Source organism: Haemorhous mexicanus, chromosome 17 (assembly GCF_027477595.1).
Source record: "Haemorhous mexicanus isolate bHaeMex1 chromosome 17, bHaeMex1.pri, whole genome shotgun sequence".
In the NCBI taxonomy this organism is placed as follows: domain Eukaryota; kingdom Metazoa; phylum Chordata; class Aves; order Passeriformes; family Fringillidae; genus Haemorhous; species Haemorhous mexicanus.
This window is the reverse complement of record NC_082357.1, coordinates 16,329,001-16,343,415: the sequence shown is the minus strand read 5'-3', so window position 1 is coordinate 16,343,415 and position 14,415 is coordinate 16,329,001. Positions and strand designations below refer to the sequence as shown.

General features: G+C 52.4%; 1 protein-coding gene across 6 annotated transcripts in view; it reads right to left on the bottom strand.

The window, feature by feature from the left end:
• Window positions 1–1,038: 1,038 nt before the first annotated feature.
• Window positions 1,039–14,415, bottom strand: part of USP31 (ubiquitin specific peptidase 31) — a 29,784-nt gene continuing 16,407 nt past the window's right edge. For 3 of the 6 annotated variants that reach the window (XM_059862156.1, XM_059862158.1, XM_059862159.1), the window contains 7 exons: window positions 13,914–13,991; window positions 13,595–13,724; window positions 12,329–12,448; window positions 11,950–12,175; window positions 11,417–11,575; window positions 10,228–10,380; window positions 1,806–9,237 (listed from right to left, as the gene is read on the bottom strand). In XM_059862156.1, the coding sequence (XP_059718139.1) occupies window positions 7,697–9,237; window positions 10,228–10,380; window positions 11,417–11,575; window positions 11,950–12,175; window positions 12,329–12,448; window positions 13,595–13,724; window positions 13,914–13,991 (2,407 nt within the window). In that variant the 3' untranslated portion in view covers window positions 1,806–7,696. Of the gene's footprint in view, window positions 1,078–1,516; window positions 1,592–1,805; window positions 9,238–10,227; window positions 10,381–11,416; window positions 11,576–11,949; window positions 12,176–12,328; window positions 12,449–13,594; window positions 13,725–13,913; window positions 13,992–14,415 lie in introns of those variants that run through there. The other 3 variants (XR_009488679.1, XR_009488678.1, XM_059862157.1) reach the window with 3 other exon arrangements.

Here is a 14,415-nt window from a genome sequence, read left to right as displayed (position 1 = left end):
ACTCCAAGATCAAAGTTCTCCAGGGTTTTCCATGGACCTCACACCCCCTCCCAGGTAGGCTGGAGGATGGCAGTGGGCTCACTGTTAAATCCTGTGGCCAGAAAAACCCAGCTGGATTGGAGAAATGTTGGCAAATATCATAAACACAAGTCCATTAACTCTAATTCTGCAAAGCCTTTGGCTATATTAATCTCTCTTTAATGTAATCACCTATAAATAAATGATGACCCCATGATTTAATATGACATCTGCCATCCCCATTTCCACACCAGCTGTGAAGCACTGCCTCTGGTACACGGTAGGGGTGGGACCTGTGCCTGACTGGCCAGGGCAGCAACCAGCTCCTCGGCCCAGCTCCAGCTCACCACTCCCAGCAGGATGACAGAAACACAGACCAACGCTCCCTGGCAGGGGCCACGTGTCCCCCAAGGCCCCAGGACCCTGTGGGCAAGGCGTGGTGCAGCACAGCTGTTGATAAACACACCAACATCACCATTTCTGCAAGCACCACCAGGCAAGGGGACAGGAGAACCCATCTGGGGATTTGGGGAACAAGGGGGAGTCATGGACAACTTCCCCTTTGGTGAGCACTGAAGGGCAGGGGCACACACTGACAGGGCTGCTCACCTGTGCAACAGTCCCCTCCTGCAAAAACATGCACAGAGGAGAAAAAGAACCCTTGAGAACCAAAAGTTGTGTTGAGAGGTGAATTTGTGAAGCCCAAGGCAGCCCTGCTGCACTGATGCGAGGGTCACTGGAGCAGGAGGATCTGAGTCCACAGCAGAAAGGGCTGCAGGCATGGGGGGCCATGTCACCTTCCATCCTCCGGCCCAGAGGCGACCCTGGATTGCCAAATCTGTGCCCCCTTTGCCCCGAGACTGGGCAGCCCAGCAGGGGCTGTGCCTGCAGCTGGGGCAGCTCTGCCAGCAATCCAAGGACAGAGGTTTTCCATTCAGCACCAGGAGAGGCAGCCTGTCCTCCTCCTGCCTCGCTCCATCCTCATCCTCGCTGGGCTGGGGGGGCAGCAGAGCAGCCCATCCACACTCTCCTCCTCGTCTGGAGCCACCACTGCACACCCTGCTGAAGGAAAAATAATCTTTAATTAGGACAGAGCTGGAGGAGCTTCAAGCCTCCAGTGTCTGGGGATGGCAGAGGCCCCTGAGGCCACGCCAGCCCTCAGTACCTCTGGCCATGTCGTAGGCAGGGGGGCCTGAGGGTCTCCTGGATGCGTGGGGATCTGGCTGGGGGTCTCCTGGCCCCAAATGCCACAGGACCCGGGGCCATGTGTCCCTGCTGAGGGGAGCCTGGCCTCACTGCTGCGGGTGGCAGGGGGCATGGGCAGGGCTGGGGGTGGCAGGGGACTGCTCTGGTGCTGAGAAGCCCCTTCATGCAGGGCGCTGAGACACGAGGCAGGGACGGGAGCACTCCCAGCTCTGCCCAAGCAGGTGTGAGCCCTCCAGCAGCACAGAGGGACCCGAGCACACGCCCTGCCCTGGGGCTCAGGGACCCAACTCACCAGCACGTGGCTCAGGTGCGGGTCCCACACCCCCTCTGGGACCGGGGCCGAGCAGAGCAGCTCTGGGCTGGTGGTCTGTGGAGAGAGAAGCATCAGGAACAGCCCAGGGGAGCAGGAGCCCGTGCCTCCCCTCCCCAGCAGGCAGGCTGTGCCCCAGCCAGGCTCTGGGTCTGGTGTCCCCAAAGCAGCCCAGGGGCACACAGGGAAGCTCCTGGGCCCCCAGCCTGGGCCCAGGGCAGGAACACAAGGCTGAAGCCTGCAGCCTGGAAAAACGCTCACTCAGGCAGGATGCCTAGTAATAAATTTATTGTATTTTATTACATATTCCCCTTTTTGCACTTAATTCCAATTCCTCATATTCAAACTCTTCTTTCTGAAAGAAAATGATTTTTAACATAAAAATATAAATTCTGCATATTAAAAGTGCATACACCTCGAATAATAAAACATACAAATAAATAATAAAAGGCATTGACACAGTCTCATGCAGTTGTCCTCAAATAATTTAAAATTTATGGTACAATGTTCAACCCCAAGTAAACAGCCTGCTTTCCAATTACTGTACAGGTCAAAAACATTAAAATACAGAGGAGAATATCAAAGGTGTGGGAAAGCCCCACGTCCCTGTACCAGGTACAGTGATGTGACATGCAGTTTGAGAACTGTAGATATTCCAGTGTAAAATCTGACATTGTGTCCAGAAGAGAAATTGCATTTGCAACAGGACTTAAAATTCAATTTTAACCAATGGTGAGGCACAGGTGGTGAGCAGATCTGTACAAATTCATACTTGGAAGGCCACAGGACAGTAAAGAGCCACCGGTGGCCTGGATTCCCTTGTGTTACTCTACCCACGGCAGTGCAGCACCTCCCAAGGGTTACTGCACTCACAAATGGCACACGAGCCTGAGGCCAGCACGCGTGCACTGCAGGGCTGAGTGAGCCATGACTGGTGGTTACACTTAGTTTTAATCTGTGTCTTTTAAAAAACACTATTTGCAGATAAATTGAGTGCTATCACCTCTTAAAAAATAGAGTCCCTAAGCCTTTAGATCTAACACAGACATTGTACAAGTCTTCAGGTGCTTTTCTTTTACAAAATAAAGCTCTTAACAGTAACTGCTTTACAATGCTTTTGTTGAGAAAACCATGTAGGACTTTCATCTCACCACAGATTAAAACTAAATTTCAGTTCCCTCCACAGGTATCATTAGATACTGCCAAATTCTTTTGGATTAGTAGGCAAATTACAAAGATTTAAAGAAAACCCAAACCAAACTAAAATTAAAAAAAAAAAAAACAAAAAAAAAAAACCGAACACCCAACAGTGAAATTATTTGGAATGTTGTTTCCACAGCCTCTCCATGCCAGCTGACCAAGGGGAGGGCACCAAAGCTGCAGGGCCAAGACCCAGGAGGAGCCCTGGGACCTGCAGGAAGCCCAGGCCAGCCGTCCTGGCCATGCAGCACGCAGGGCTGCCCCGCAGGACACCCCAGCACCACAGCACTCTGAGCACGGCCAGGCAGCCCAGGGGCTCCCCCAGAAGGGCAGGGCAAAGCCCCAGGGGCAGTCTGGGCAGCAGGAGGCCAGCAGGGAACAGCTCCCCTGAGGAGGACACTCACAGCAGCCCCGTGTGCCCGCACAGCCCTGGGCAGCACCCCAGCCCTGCTCACAGTCCCTCACACTGCATGCAACAGCAGGCTGCACACAGAACCCCGAGCAGGGTGCCCTGCTAACAAAAGGAAAAACAACACAAAACAGAAATCAGTTTGTTCTCATCTCCCTGCTCCAATCCCTCTAACCTTAGGTTACGCTGCAGCCTTGTCAGTAACGCAGAATCCTGCAAAGGAAAGAGCCAGAGATGTGCAAAGGAAGCAGAACCCAGGGACATGCTCCTGTGTGCCAGCAGCAGCTGCCCCGAGGCCAGCACGGGCTCCAAGCACTGCTCCAGAGCCACAGCTGGGCTAGAGGCTTGCATAGTTAGTAGGGACATGCAGGGGGACAGCACGGCCATGCAAGCTGCCTCACACCGAGGAAAATGGCTGGGCATGCTCAAGTGTCAGCTTCAGAAAGCAAAACCCCTGCAGCGACGGCGGATGAGGGCACTTGCAGCGGGAGAAGTGCAATTAAGCTGCTAGCTTTCTATCCTAAGCATCTTGTTTTTATTAATCCGTATTTGATAAGTGTGAAAGGGTTAACAATTTACACACCCAAAGTGAGACACAAGTTACAGAGAACTGCAGGCACCAAATTGTCTATCAAATGTGATTAATACAAATAAAAGGTGCCTCTTCAATACGCGTCATTGAAAATGTGCTTATAACTTGAATACTACTAAACACTGTCCAAAAGACACAGCCCAAAAAGGGTAAAAAAAAGTCTCTAGGTGACTCCTGTAGGAATTGAGCACTGGAATGAAGGCGCTGCTCTCCTGCGCCCAGGGGCCAATTCCAGGAGCAGGAGCGAGTGGCAGGCTGGGGAGGTGGGTGAAATGCAGGTCACACGCTGGCACAGGCAAACCAACCCAAAGCCAGCTGGAAACACACTGCCTGCTTTGCCTGGGAGCTCACCTGTCTGGGAGCAGGGCCACGGCTGGGCCTCCCCTTCCCAGGCATTTCCCATCACCGTGAGGCACACCTTCACTTCCAAGACCTTGGCAGGAGGTGCCAGACCCTGCCACCCCCAGACAGGCTGGGCAGGACAGACCTGGCAGCAGCTGCTCCCATCGCACTCAGATGCCAGTGAGACTTCCAGGCCCTACATGCCACCACCCAGGGGAGGCAGAGGTCCCTGGGCAGCAGCAGCCTCTGGGAGATGGCAGAGCCCACCTCCCCCACTCAGCCATGAGTGCTTCTGATGGCCAACAGGAACGTTAAGACATGACCATGTACACGCAGCTGCTCCAGAATAGCCTCAAGCCACTGCTGCTTGAAGGATCCATTTGCAAAGCCACGGTGGTGTTGGCATCTAGGACTTGGCAGATCCCTCTCTCGAGTGTTCCCTGGTACCATGGCACATCCTGGCAGCTGGACAACACAATACCATGGACAGGAGCTCCTACACATGAAAGGGACAAGAGAGAAGTCTGCTTTAAAGCAAGGAGAGAAGACTGATGATTTTTCCCCAAATCCCTTTAAGTAGGGCCTGCAATAACCTACACTCCATTTCAGAAACATTTATCCTACTTCACTGATGGAGTCAGGACTGTAACAGCAACAAGGCTTTGATTAACACCCCCAGACCCACACCCTTCTACTCTCTCCTGTGCAAGGAAGCTCATTTACTGCAGAAGACGTGTGACACCGACAGCAGAGGTGTGGAGTGACAGGAGTGGCTGCTCCCAAGGGCTCTGGCACAGACACAGGCACGAGCAGGACTGCACTCCCCACAGGCTCACGCTTCCACGTTCTGCCCAGTGCATGTCTTATGTCCCACACGAACTCTGGTGCACCCTGGTAAGTCAAACCACTTTGAGGACACCCCAAGCCAAGCCCCCCTGAGCGGAAAACCCACCAGAGAGGGGCAGCACCCACCCGCTCAGAGACAAGGGTGCTGTCAGGGCAGCCCCTCCTGCCTGCTCACACTCCTCTGCAGAGCAAGGAGCCTGTGCACAGAGCTGCCCTTCCAGAGGGACAGAAAATCCAGTTTGGCTGCATAAAGAGAGCAGAGAGTGCTGGAGCTGGCAGCAATTAGCATCAGGAATTATGGAGAATGTGCAGAAAGAGAGATTGGCATCTCATGGGATTGCAGAGGTTCAATTGCTTTTATCAGCTGCTGGAATACCAGGACCTCCATCTCCCTTCTACCCAAACGAGAGCTCCAAGGACCATTATCTTGCTCTAGATACAAACGTTGAACTGGTGTTCAGCTAAAACATGGGTTTGGACATGGCTTCAAATTCCCGTCTGTCAGGCATGCAGCACAGGAGCAAAACCACCTCAAAACCCACACACCAGCTTCCAGTTTAAACTCCTTCAGTGAATGATGACATGAAAAAAAATGTCATTTGATAAAAATAACCTTTCACAAATGTCCATGGCAAAATGCACAGAAAGTAGTTCTGTCTATTAAAGGATCCCAAACCAAGCCAGCGTAAGCCACTGGAATTACATTCTTGCTAGAAGAGTTGTTACAAGAGAAGAGCCAAGACAGTGTAAGACCTTAATACAGATAAAACCTTAAACAAATACTTCAACATCAACATTTCAGGGAGTAATTTAAGTACTGCAATGTGAAGCAAGTCTTATCTGCTCTGCTGGATGTAACAGAAAATAATCCATGAATAATCCAAGTCATACATTTCAGAAGCAAGCAATGCAATCTTTGCTTCTTGTTGCTGCAATAAATGAGACTGAAACAATGCCTGGGCAAAGGAATGCATGAGGGGCAGTCATGTCTGGGTTGGAACAGGCAGGGCATTACACCTGCAGGCTGTGGGCACTGCTGGAGCACGTGAAGGGGATGCAGGACATCACCAGGACACTGCAAGGGCTCCACGGCAGGTGGGCTCATCCCCACACACTGACCCCAGCTCGATGGCACTCCCAGCCCAGCCCCACACACTCAGGAGCCAGCGACCCCCAACCCTTCCCTCCCAAGCCTGCTGCAGGTGTGTGGTGAGCAGAAAATGGGTCATAGAGCAGCAAGGTGTCCTGGGGCAAGGCTGCCTGCAGGGCAAGCAGGACCTCAGCAAGGGAGGTGGCAGAGGCCAGTCTGTTATGCTGATGGGACAGAGCACACACGTCCCTGGCCCCAAGCTCTGCCAGCGGGCTGGACAGCACAGACCTCGCTCAGCAGAGAGAGCTCCCAGCACACTGCCCAGCTTGACACAACTACACAACAGGCTGTGGACATAAAGGATATGCAGCACATCAATAAAAACTCATGGAATTTAAAAAAAAGGATTACACCACATATATGTAAAATGACTAAGAAATCCACCTTAAGAGGAACCTTACAGAACTTGAGGAATCTCCCCTGTAAGAAGGGCATGTAAACAAAGACATCAGTAGATGTAGTGTTTGACCCTGGTGGAGGCTGTCATCCAAACAAGAAGGGGAACCTTCCACTGAGGGACATGTGGCAGCCAGACCCTTGGGGAGAGGACGAGCATGCCAGAGGGAAGAATGTACAGCACTCTGGGGAACAGGAAAAATGCCCCTCCAACCCACACCAAGGGGCCTGTCAAAGCATGCTCAGAGAGGGCAGGATGACCCTTGATCTAAACATCACCCCCAGAGATAATGGAGGCTTAATTACACCACTGATAAGGGTCTGAGCACATTAGGAAGTGCTTCCCAGGAGTTTGGACAGGGGCATCCTGACAGCATCATGGCCATCCAGGTGTGAGGACAGAACTCTCCCATGGCACTGCTTCCACAGCACGAGCTGGCCAGCAGCTGCTGCCCAGGGATTTCTTCTATTGTTTAGTAGAGCATTTCAGAAGAAAGTAGTGAAACAGGACAGGCTAGAGGTTGCCTTAGGTATGGACAAAGCAAAACTCTTCACAGACACAGCAACAAAAACTGCAGGTTACATTTCAAACTTCCTGCTGTTGGAATGCAAAAAGGAAATCTATCACACAGACGTGCACAGAGACACACAGGTACCTTTCTGTCCGTCACTAATGCTAGTCCCTCCTATACTGGCTGAGTATATACCTGAGAAACAACATTAGTGTTGAAATATTGCCCTTTAGAAAGCTTGGAAATGGAGGGGAGCAGGGACAGAGAGTTGAGAGCAGAAAGAAGCAACAGTCTCTCCAGTTTCCTTCGCATCCTCCACAGCTCAGAACAAGGCCATACACCAGTGTGGACACAGCCCACTCAGAACAAGACCAAAGGAATATCAGTTCACAGCTCTACAAAGCACACCGGCGTCAGTACAACTGGGGGCCAGGTCCCAACCCTCAAATCTGAAGAAAGTTGTTGCACTTTCGACAGAGACTCCTGTACAAGTGCTATGGGACAGCTGCATTCATGTTCAACAATGACTCCAGCTAGGCTACTTGCACCAGTGCTGGCTGCCTGTGGCTATTTGGTTTGATGGCAGAATCAAAGGCGCTTTAACAACTTGCAGTTAACTTCTCCTCAAAACATACATTAGGCACATGAACAAAAAACAAGAGCTCAGAATAAATTAGCTTCTCAGCAGAAGAAAAGACACCTGGATTGCAGCATTTCACTGAGGTTCCAGAGAAGGCCGTACAGACACCTGCATGCTGGAAGGTAATTTTTTCAGCGGCTTGTCAGCAGACTGCTTGCCACTGGAAGGAGGAGACTGGACTCCGGGATCTAGCTGGGAAGACTTGGACTTGCGACTGGATAGCAGAGAATGTTTGTTAGATGTGGCCTCTTTAGAGACAAGTTTTTCTTTTGTAGCAATGTTGGCATTGGTTTGAGAGGCTGGTGGGACACCACCTTTCTCCGGTTTGTCCTCCAGCACATTTTTACTGCCTGACTTGGAACTGACACTCCCTGTCTTTTTTGAAAGCATCGTTGTCTTCCCCAGGTCTGCCGACCTCCGTGTCTCCTTCTGCCTTAAGGCTGATTTAAAGAAAGACAAACCCTTCTCTTCTGACTTGCTGTCCCTCTTCAGCCCCGATCGCGGGGCAGCGCTCGGGGAGCGCAGGTTGGCCATGGAGGAGCTGCGCACGTGCCTGCTGTCCACTGCCCTGCTGTCACTCCTGGAGTGGCTGATGCGTGGGGAGCTCGTCCTGGAGCCGCTGGTAACACTCGTTTTATCCGAGCCCAGGCTGACCTTGGAGCCCTCCCTGCTGAGGCTGCGGTCCGAAGTCCGGCTCTTCCCAGAGGAAGAGCCCTTAGTCAATGAGCCTGATGGGGTTTTCTTGGCAGCCGTGGAGGAGGGAGAAGAACCTGACTTCTGCTTCTGTGGAGCTGAAGGGACAGATGCCTCCAGGGGCTTTGTGCTGTGCTCCTTCCTGGCCTGCGTGGGAGCAGGAGACCCGTGTCGCCCGCTGCCCCTCGAGGAGTCTGCCTTACTTCTAGACCGGGAAGCTTTCTGAGAACTCTTCAGTGGAGGAGAAGAGTGAGAGACTTTGGTCTCTTGGGTAGCTAAGACTGTCCTTCCCTTCCTCAAACTTTTGTCTGGCTCAGAAGCTCCTTTGGAGCCGTGACCCTTCTTAGGGGTGTCACGTGCCTTCTCTGCAGCCAGCCCCGTCCCAGCTGGGGCTTTCACCTCCTTCACTGGGGAGCTGTCCACAGAATCGCTCTGGTCAACAAAGGCGATTTGATTGTTGTTATCAAAAGGGTCCAGAGCAGGGTGATTCCTGTCTGGCTGCACAGAGCTTTTACCATACCCATCTGAAAGGTCTGAGCTCGATGTCCTTACAACAGACTCTTCCCTGAACGCCCCTTCCATGACAGCCAGAGGGGCTCTGCGAGCTGTCCTGTGCTCTCGCCGACTGCTGTCACAGGGCTCCAAGTAGCTGCTAGAGAGATTCCTCAGGCTGCCAAAGCACGAGGTGGAAACTTTATCGTCAGCAGCTTCCCCAATCTTCTCCAGAGTGGAAGCAGAGGTATGTACTGGGGAATCTCCAGAGAAGCGTGATGGGGAGTTGGAGCGGAACTGCAGTTTTGCAGAGAGTGACCACGAGGGCCTGACACCATTTTCACTCACTGCCAGTGGGCTGGTGACAGAGGATCTGGATGACAAGCTCTGACGTTGGACACTCCTTACAAATGGTCGAGTTGAAAATCCTCCTGCAGAGAAAAGCAAGTGACAGTCTCAGTGGGAAAGCCAAGGCTGCAGCTGGTTTACCCCACCCATCCACACTTCCCCACGAGAGCCAAGCAGCCCACCCACACCTCACCATGTATCTCTCCACGCAGGCTGCAGGCACAGCTTCGTGCACAAAAGCTGAATGAGGAATCCAACAATAGTTATGTGCTAGGGGTCACCCAGGAGCAGCTCTCTGAAGCCTCTAACTGATAACCCAGATTCTTCTCTCATCCTTGAGCACCTGATCAAACACAAGGCTTGCACCTCCAAAGTCCTTGAAACTGGCAAGATCACCAGCTAGGATTATGATTTTGTATTAAAGAATATTTCCCAGAGCATTCTGTGAAAGGCAAAGTAGGATTCCTACCTCTAGATCAAGTGATGTATTTAGAAACACAAAATAAGTATTTTAGAAGTTGACTTCCATGGTCAGACCTGACAGCTGTCACAGGACTGCAGCAGGGACATCTCCACACCAGCTTCCAAGTGCTCTGACTGACCCATGAAGCTCTGTGTTTTCAGAAGTTACAATGTGTGGAGGAACCAGGCAAAGCCAGGAACTGAACAGTAACTTGCATACATGGGTGAATTTTCATCTCCCTCCCTCCCTGGGACCATCCATAAGCACAGCAGCAGGCAATTAGTGCCCATGCTAAATCTGTCAGACTGTGTCAGCCACCCTGCAAAGGTGATGCAGTGAGACCCAGAGAGAACACTAGCATGAGAAGTTCCTGACTGAGAGGTTTTGTTGATGGCATTTACTTTCTTTGAAAGGCTCCTTAAGGTTCCTGCCTGTTCTCCTCCAAGCTTTCCTATGAGACAGAAGCCCACCGGTGCTCCCGCCGAGCCAGCTCCTGCCTCTCTCAGCTGGACTAACCATCCCCTGCAACCAGAGATTCTGCAGCTGTTTTAGTAAGGATCCTGCCACAGAACGACAAGCGGCCCAGCGTGCCCCCAGGAGAGATACACACCATCATCTTCGCTGCGTTCCCCGGTGAGCTCCACGGACTCGGAGAGCGAGGCGAGCGAGGTGCGGCGCGAGGAGGCGGCCGAGGCGATGCTGGGCTGCTTGCTGCCCGGGAGCCGGCTGACCCAGTGCTCGCACAGCGACGAGCTGGTGGAGCCTGCGGGACCCACACGTGTCAGCAGAGCACAGCAGCCCCACAGAAAGGCACTGCTGCCCTGCCCTGGCTCACACCCGAGCCTGGAGCTGGCCCTCGCAGCCTGTGGGACCCACACGTGTCAGCAGAGCACAGCAGCCCCACAGAAAGGCACTGCTGCCCTGCTCTGGGTCACACCTGAGCCTGGAGCTGGCCCTCACAGCCTGTGGGACCCACACGTGTCAGCAGAGCACAGCAGCCCCACCGCCAGGCACTGCTGCAATGCCCTGGCTCACACCTGAGCCTGGAGCTGGCCCTCACAGCCTGCGGGACCCACACGTGTCAGCAGAGCAGAGCAGCCCCACCGCCAGGCACTGCTGCCCTGCTCTGGGTCACACCCGAGCCTGGAGCTGGCCCTCACAGCCTGCGGGACCCACACGTGTCAGCAGAGCAGAGCAGCCCCACCGCCAGGCACTGCTGCAATGCTCTGGGTCACACCCGAGCCTGGAGCTGGCCCTTGCAGCCCCAGCACGCAGACACTGCCATGGGAATGGGGCTGTACTGTTATGGAGCATTTATGGTCAGAGCTGCACTTGTCCCAGGGTGCTGTGAACACCAGCATGCAGGCACTGGCATTTCAGCTGCCACCCCAGCACCACAAAAATCCCTTTTTTTCCAGGGCAGGTCACCAAGCCTGTACCTGCCCACAGCTCATCCTGGATTCCACCAACACGTGCACTATGGGTGCCTCCTTGGGACTGAGAGTGCCACCACAGGGAAGGAGTGAGTCACGATTTGATAAATTGCACAAGGGCAGCTCTGAGCAGTCACCTGTGGGGGCATAGGGGTTCCCCCACCTCCCTGCCAAAACTGCCTTAGCAGGAGAGCTGGAAAGTTCCCATGGCCTCTGACACACAGCCACAGACTCAGACAAGCCTCGCTGAGTTCTGGGACTCAAGAATGGGGGTTTAAGCAGAGCTTGGTGGAAAATTCCCCAGAAGGACAAACTACCCAAGGAAGACACGTTACAGCCACCCCTGACAGTGCCAGCAGGGCTTACCTGCCACTGAGCTGTTGGCAGACCACGAGGGGATGGCTGTGCGGCGCTGGTAGAACAAGATATAAGCGGTCTGCTTGCAGACTTCACTTTCAGAAAGCTGCTGAACTTCACTGTCATCGAAGCAGTACCACTGGCCATCAACAGAATTCTTGCAATATGCTAAGGAATAATACATTCTGTAAGACTCTCACTCCTACTGCTCTCAGGTTTGCTGTATGACATTTAACATAACCTTATCTGCTATGATGGACTCGGACAATGCGAGGAACAGATGGATTCTTGTATCATCTTCCAGTCTGACTGGCAAGATGGAAGCCTGAGGCTGCCAGAACACCATAAACAGCTTACATTTCAGGACTTTCTTTTCCACCATTACCTCTCAGAACAGAACATCATTTGGGGGGGCTCCATTTGCTTCACCCTCTGTAACTTGTGACACTCTTCCTTCAGTGACTCCCTTTCTGACTCCATACAGAAATATAGCCAGCTTCTTTGTGAGAGGCCCCCCACAGACAGCACAGCAGGACACTTGCCTGTATAATGTCCCCCTTGCATGGTGCCATGGTGGTTGCAGACAGCATACAGGTCATAGATGTAGTCCTCAGGATCTCTGCCCAGGCCATAAGGTTTCCTCCAAGGTGACCAGTGTGATGGCAAGCTCCAGCTGCTCTGGCTGCGTTTCACAACGTGAGGAGTCATGTCCAAGCCACTCAAGGGAAATTTAACCATGTTCTGAAGTTTCATCCTCCGGTCTCCCTCCTGTGTACAGAGGAGAGCACGAGCTGAGAGGCCAAGGCCACCCTGCCTGGGAAACCCCAGGTGAGGAACACACGGGGCAGAACAGCTGCTCCTGAGAGGGGAGTCTACTCACTTCCCCCAGCAGTCCTCCAGCAACACTACAGACATCCTTACCTGCCTAAACCTTTTGAGATGTATGATGAGAACATCAGGTAAGGTCCAGAGGCTCAGTGTGATGCTTCCCTGCTGCAGCTGCTTACAGTGTGGGCATCGCCATGCATCGTCTGGGGCAAGCTACAAGGAACAGGCAGCAGTGGGTATTGGTTTTCAAATTCCAAAGCAGCTTGCACCACACCACTGCTCCCCTGCTGCCCCAAGCCCAGAGCAGACATTGACCCCTCTGCCTCATCTCCCTCTAGCACTTATCAAGCTCACTGGAGATGGAAGGCTCCCAATGATGCTTTTCAAAGTGACAAGCAGAGATGTGTGCCTCACTCAGGAGGCACTTTCTGCTGCAAGGCAGAATTCAGCCACTGCTGCTGTGCAGAGGACCTTTTTGCACCTTATAAACACCAGTGCCTTGGAAGTGGAGAAGAAGGAAAAGGAAAAACCAAGGCAAAAAGCAGGCAGGCAGTATTGTCACAAGAAAACCAGCAGTAGCAAAAAAAAGCAGGGATAAAAAGCAGAAAAAAATCAGAACAGAAAGAAGAAAGGTGCACTTCGGATGCCCCTCTGACAACTCAGTGCCCTCTGGGAACCCTCTTCTTCCTCCATAGTCCCAACAGCACAGAGTTACACACTGAAGACTCTCCCTGTCCCCCAAGCCTCCCTCCACAGCCCAGTGCTCAGAGAACTCAGCAGCCACAGAGACTTAAGCTGTCAGACAAACTCTTCCCCCACCTCTGGAAGAACCAACAAGAGAGGCTCCCAAATTATTACAGCTCAGTCCTGGGTCCAAAGACTACCTCCAGCCAAGCCCTTTGTGCAGCAGATTAGAGACTACCAAAGGAATTCAGATAGGCTCCATGGGCCAGGCAGGGGCCAGGTCAGAGCCCTCTCTAGCCTGTGGCACACCATCACTCCTGTCTCCAGCCCCACACAACGAGCAGAGCCAGAGCAGGGGAGCAGCCACCTTCCTGCAGAACTGAACCCATGAAGCCACACTGTCCTCTTTCTAATATTCACAATATTTCACAGAAGGGAATTGCCAAAGAGAGGACTAAGTTCTTGTATCAACATTTGGGCAGCAAAGAACCCAGCAGCAGGAGCTCCCACAACCTTCTCACTGCAGAGGAGCTCCGTTAGCAGCACAGATAACTAATCTTGTGTTACAAATCCATTCTCCTGTCACAAGGAATCAGTGTTTGCAGAACAGAGCTGCCTGGAGTGAGGGAGTTCCTGCAGCAGGTGAACAAGCCAGAGCACACAGTCTGTATCTACCTGTTCCTCTTTGGTGTACAGTTGGAAACACTGAGATAAAGTGCAGATCTGAGGTTGGTGATGAAGCTCTCTCTGCTGGCGGACGCTTTCAGAGTCTGGAATATATTCCTCTTCTGTATTCACAAACAAGCTGCATCAGGGAGACACCACATTTACCAGCACATCCCCTTGCTCCCCAGGCTGTCCCTGCAGACAGGGGCTGGGCACAGGTGGAGTTTGAGTGGTCTCATGTTTGCTGAAGGATGCACAGTTCACACAAGCAAGCTGCAAGCAGCAATTGTGAGGTAACACAGTTTAAGGTTTTCTACTTCATACTTACTAATCTTTAGTTTCTTTGTCCCATTCTACCACTAATTTCACATGAGCAGTTCCCCCCTGTCCGCATGACTTCAATGCCCTGCAGGGAGGAGCAGAAATAAGTCAGACCATCTTTCAATCCAAAGTCTACATTATCTTCTACATGCATGTCATTTCTCTCCACAAGCCCTTCACCCTTCCTTCACTCCCACAGCTCAAGTTTGCAAAGGAGTAAAAGGAATTCACACAGCAAAACACTTGGCAAAGCTGGTAAATGCCTTCACCAAGAATGCGAGTTCTGTAAGGCAACATACACCTGTCACAGAACAGGCATTTAGCAACATTTCAAAGAATAACAGGCACAAGGAAAAATTAAAAATAGTGAGAGTAATATTTTCATTCTGCTCTCCATTTCCAGGGAGGACAGACTCCAGATGGCATGACACACAACAGAGGTATTCCCACACAGCTTCCTAAGGATGCTCCCTCATCTCCCAGCTCCTCAGGCCCCTGCAGTGCGTTCC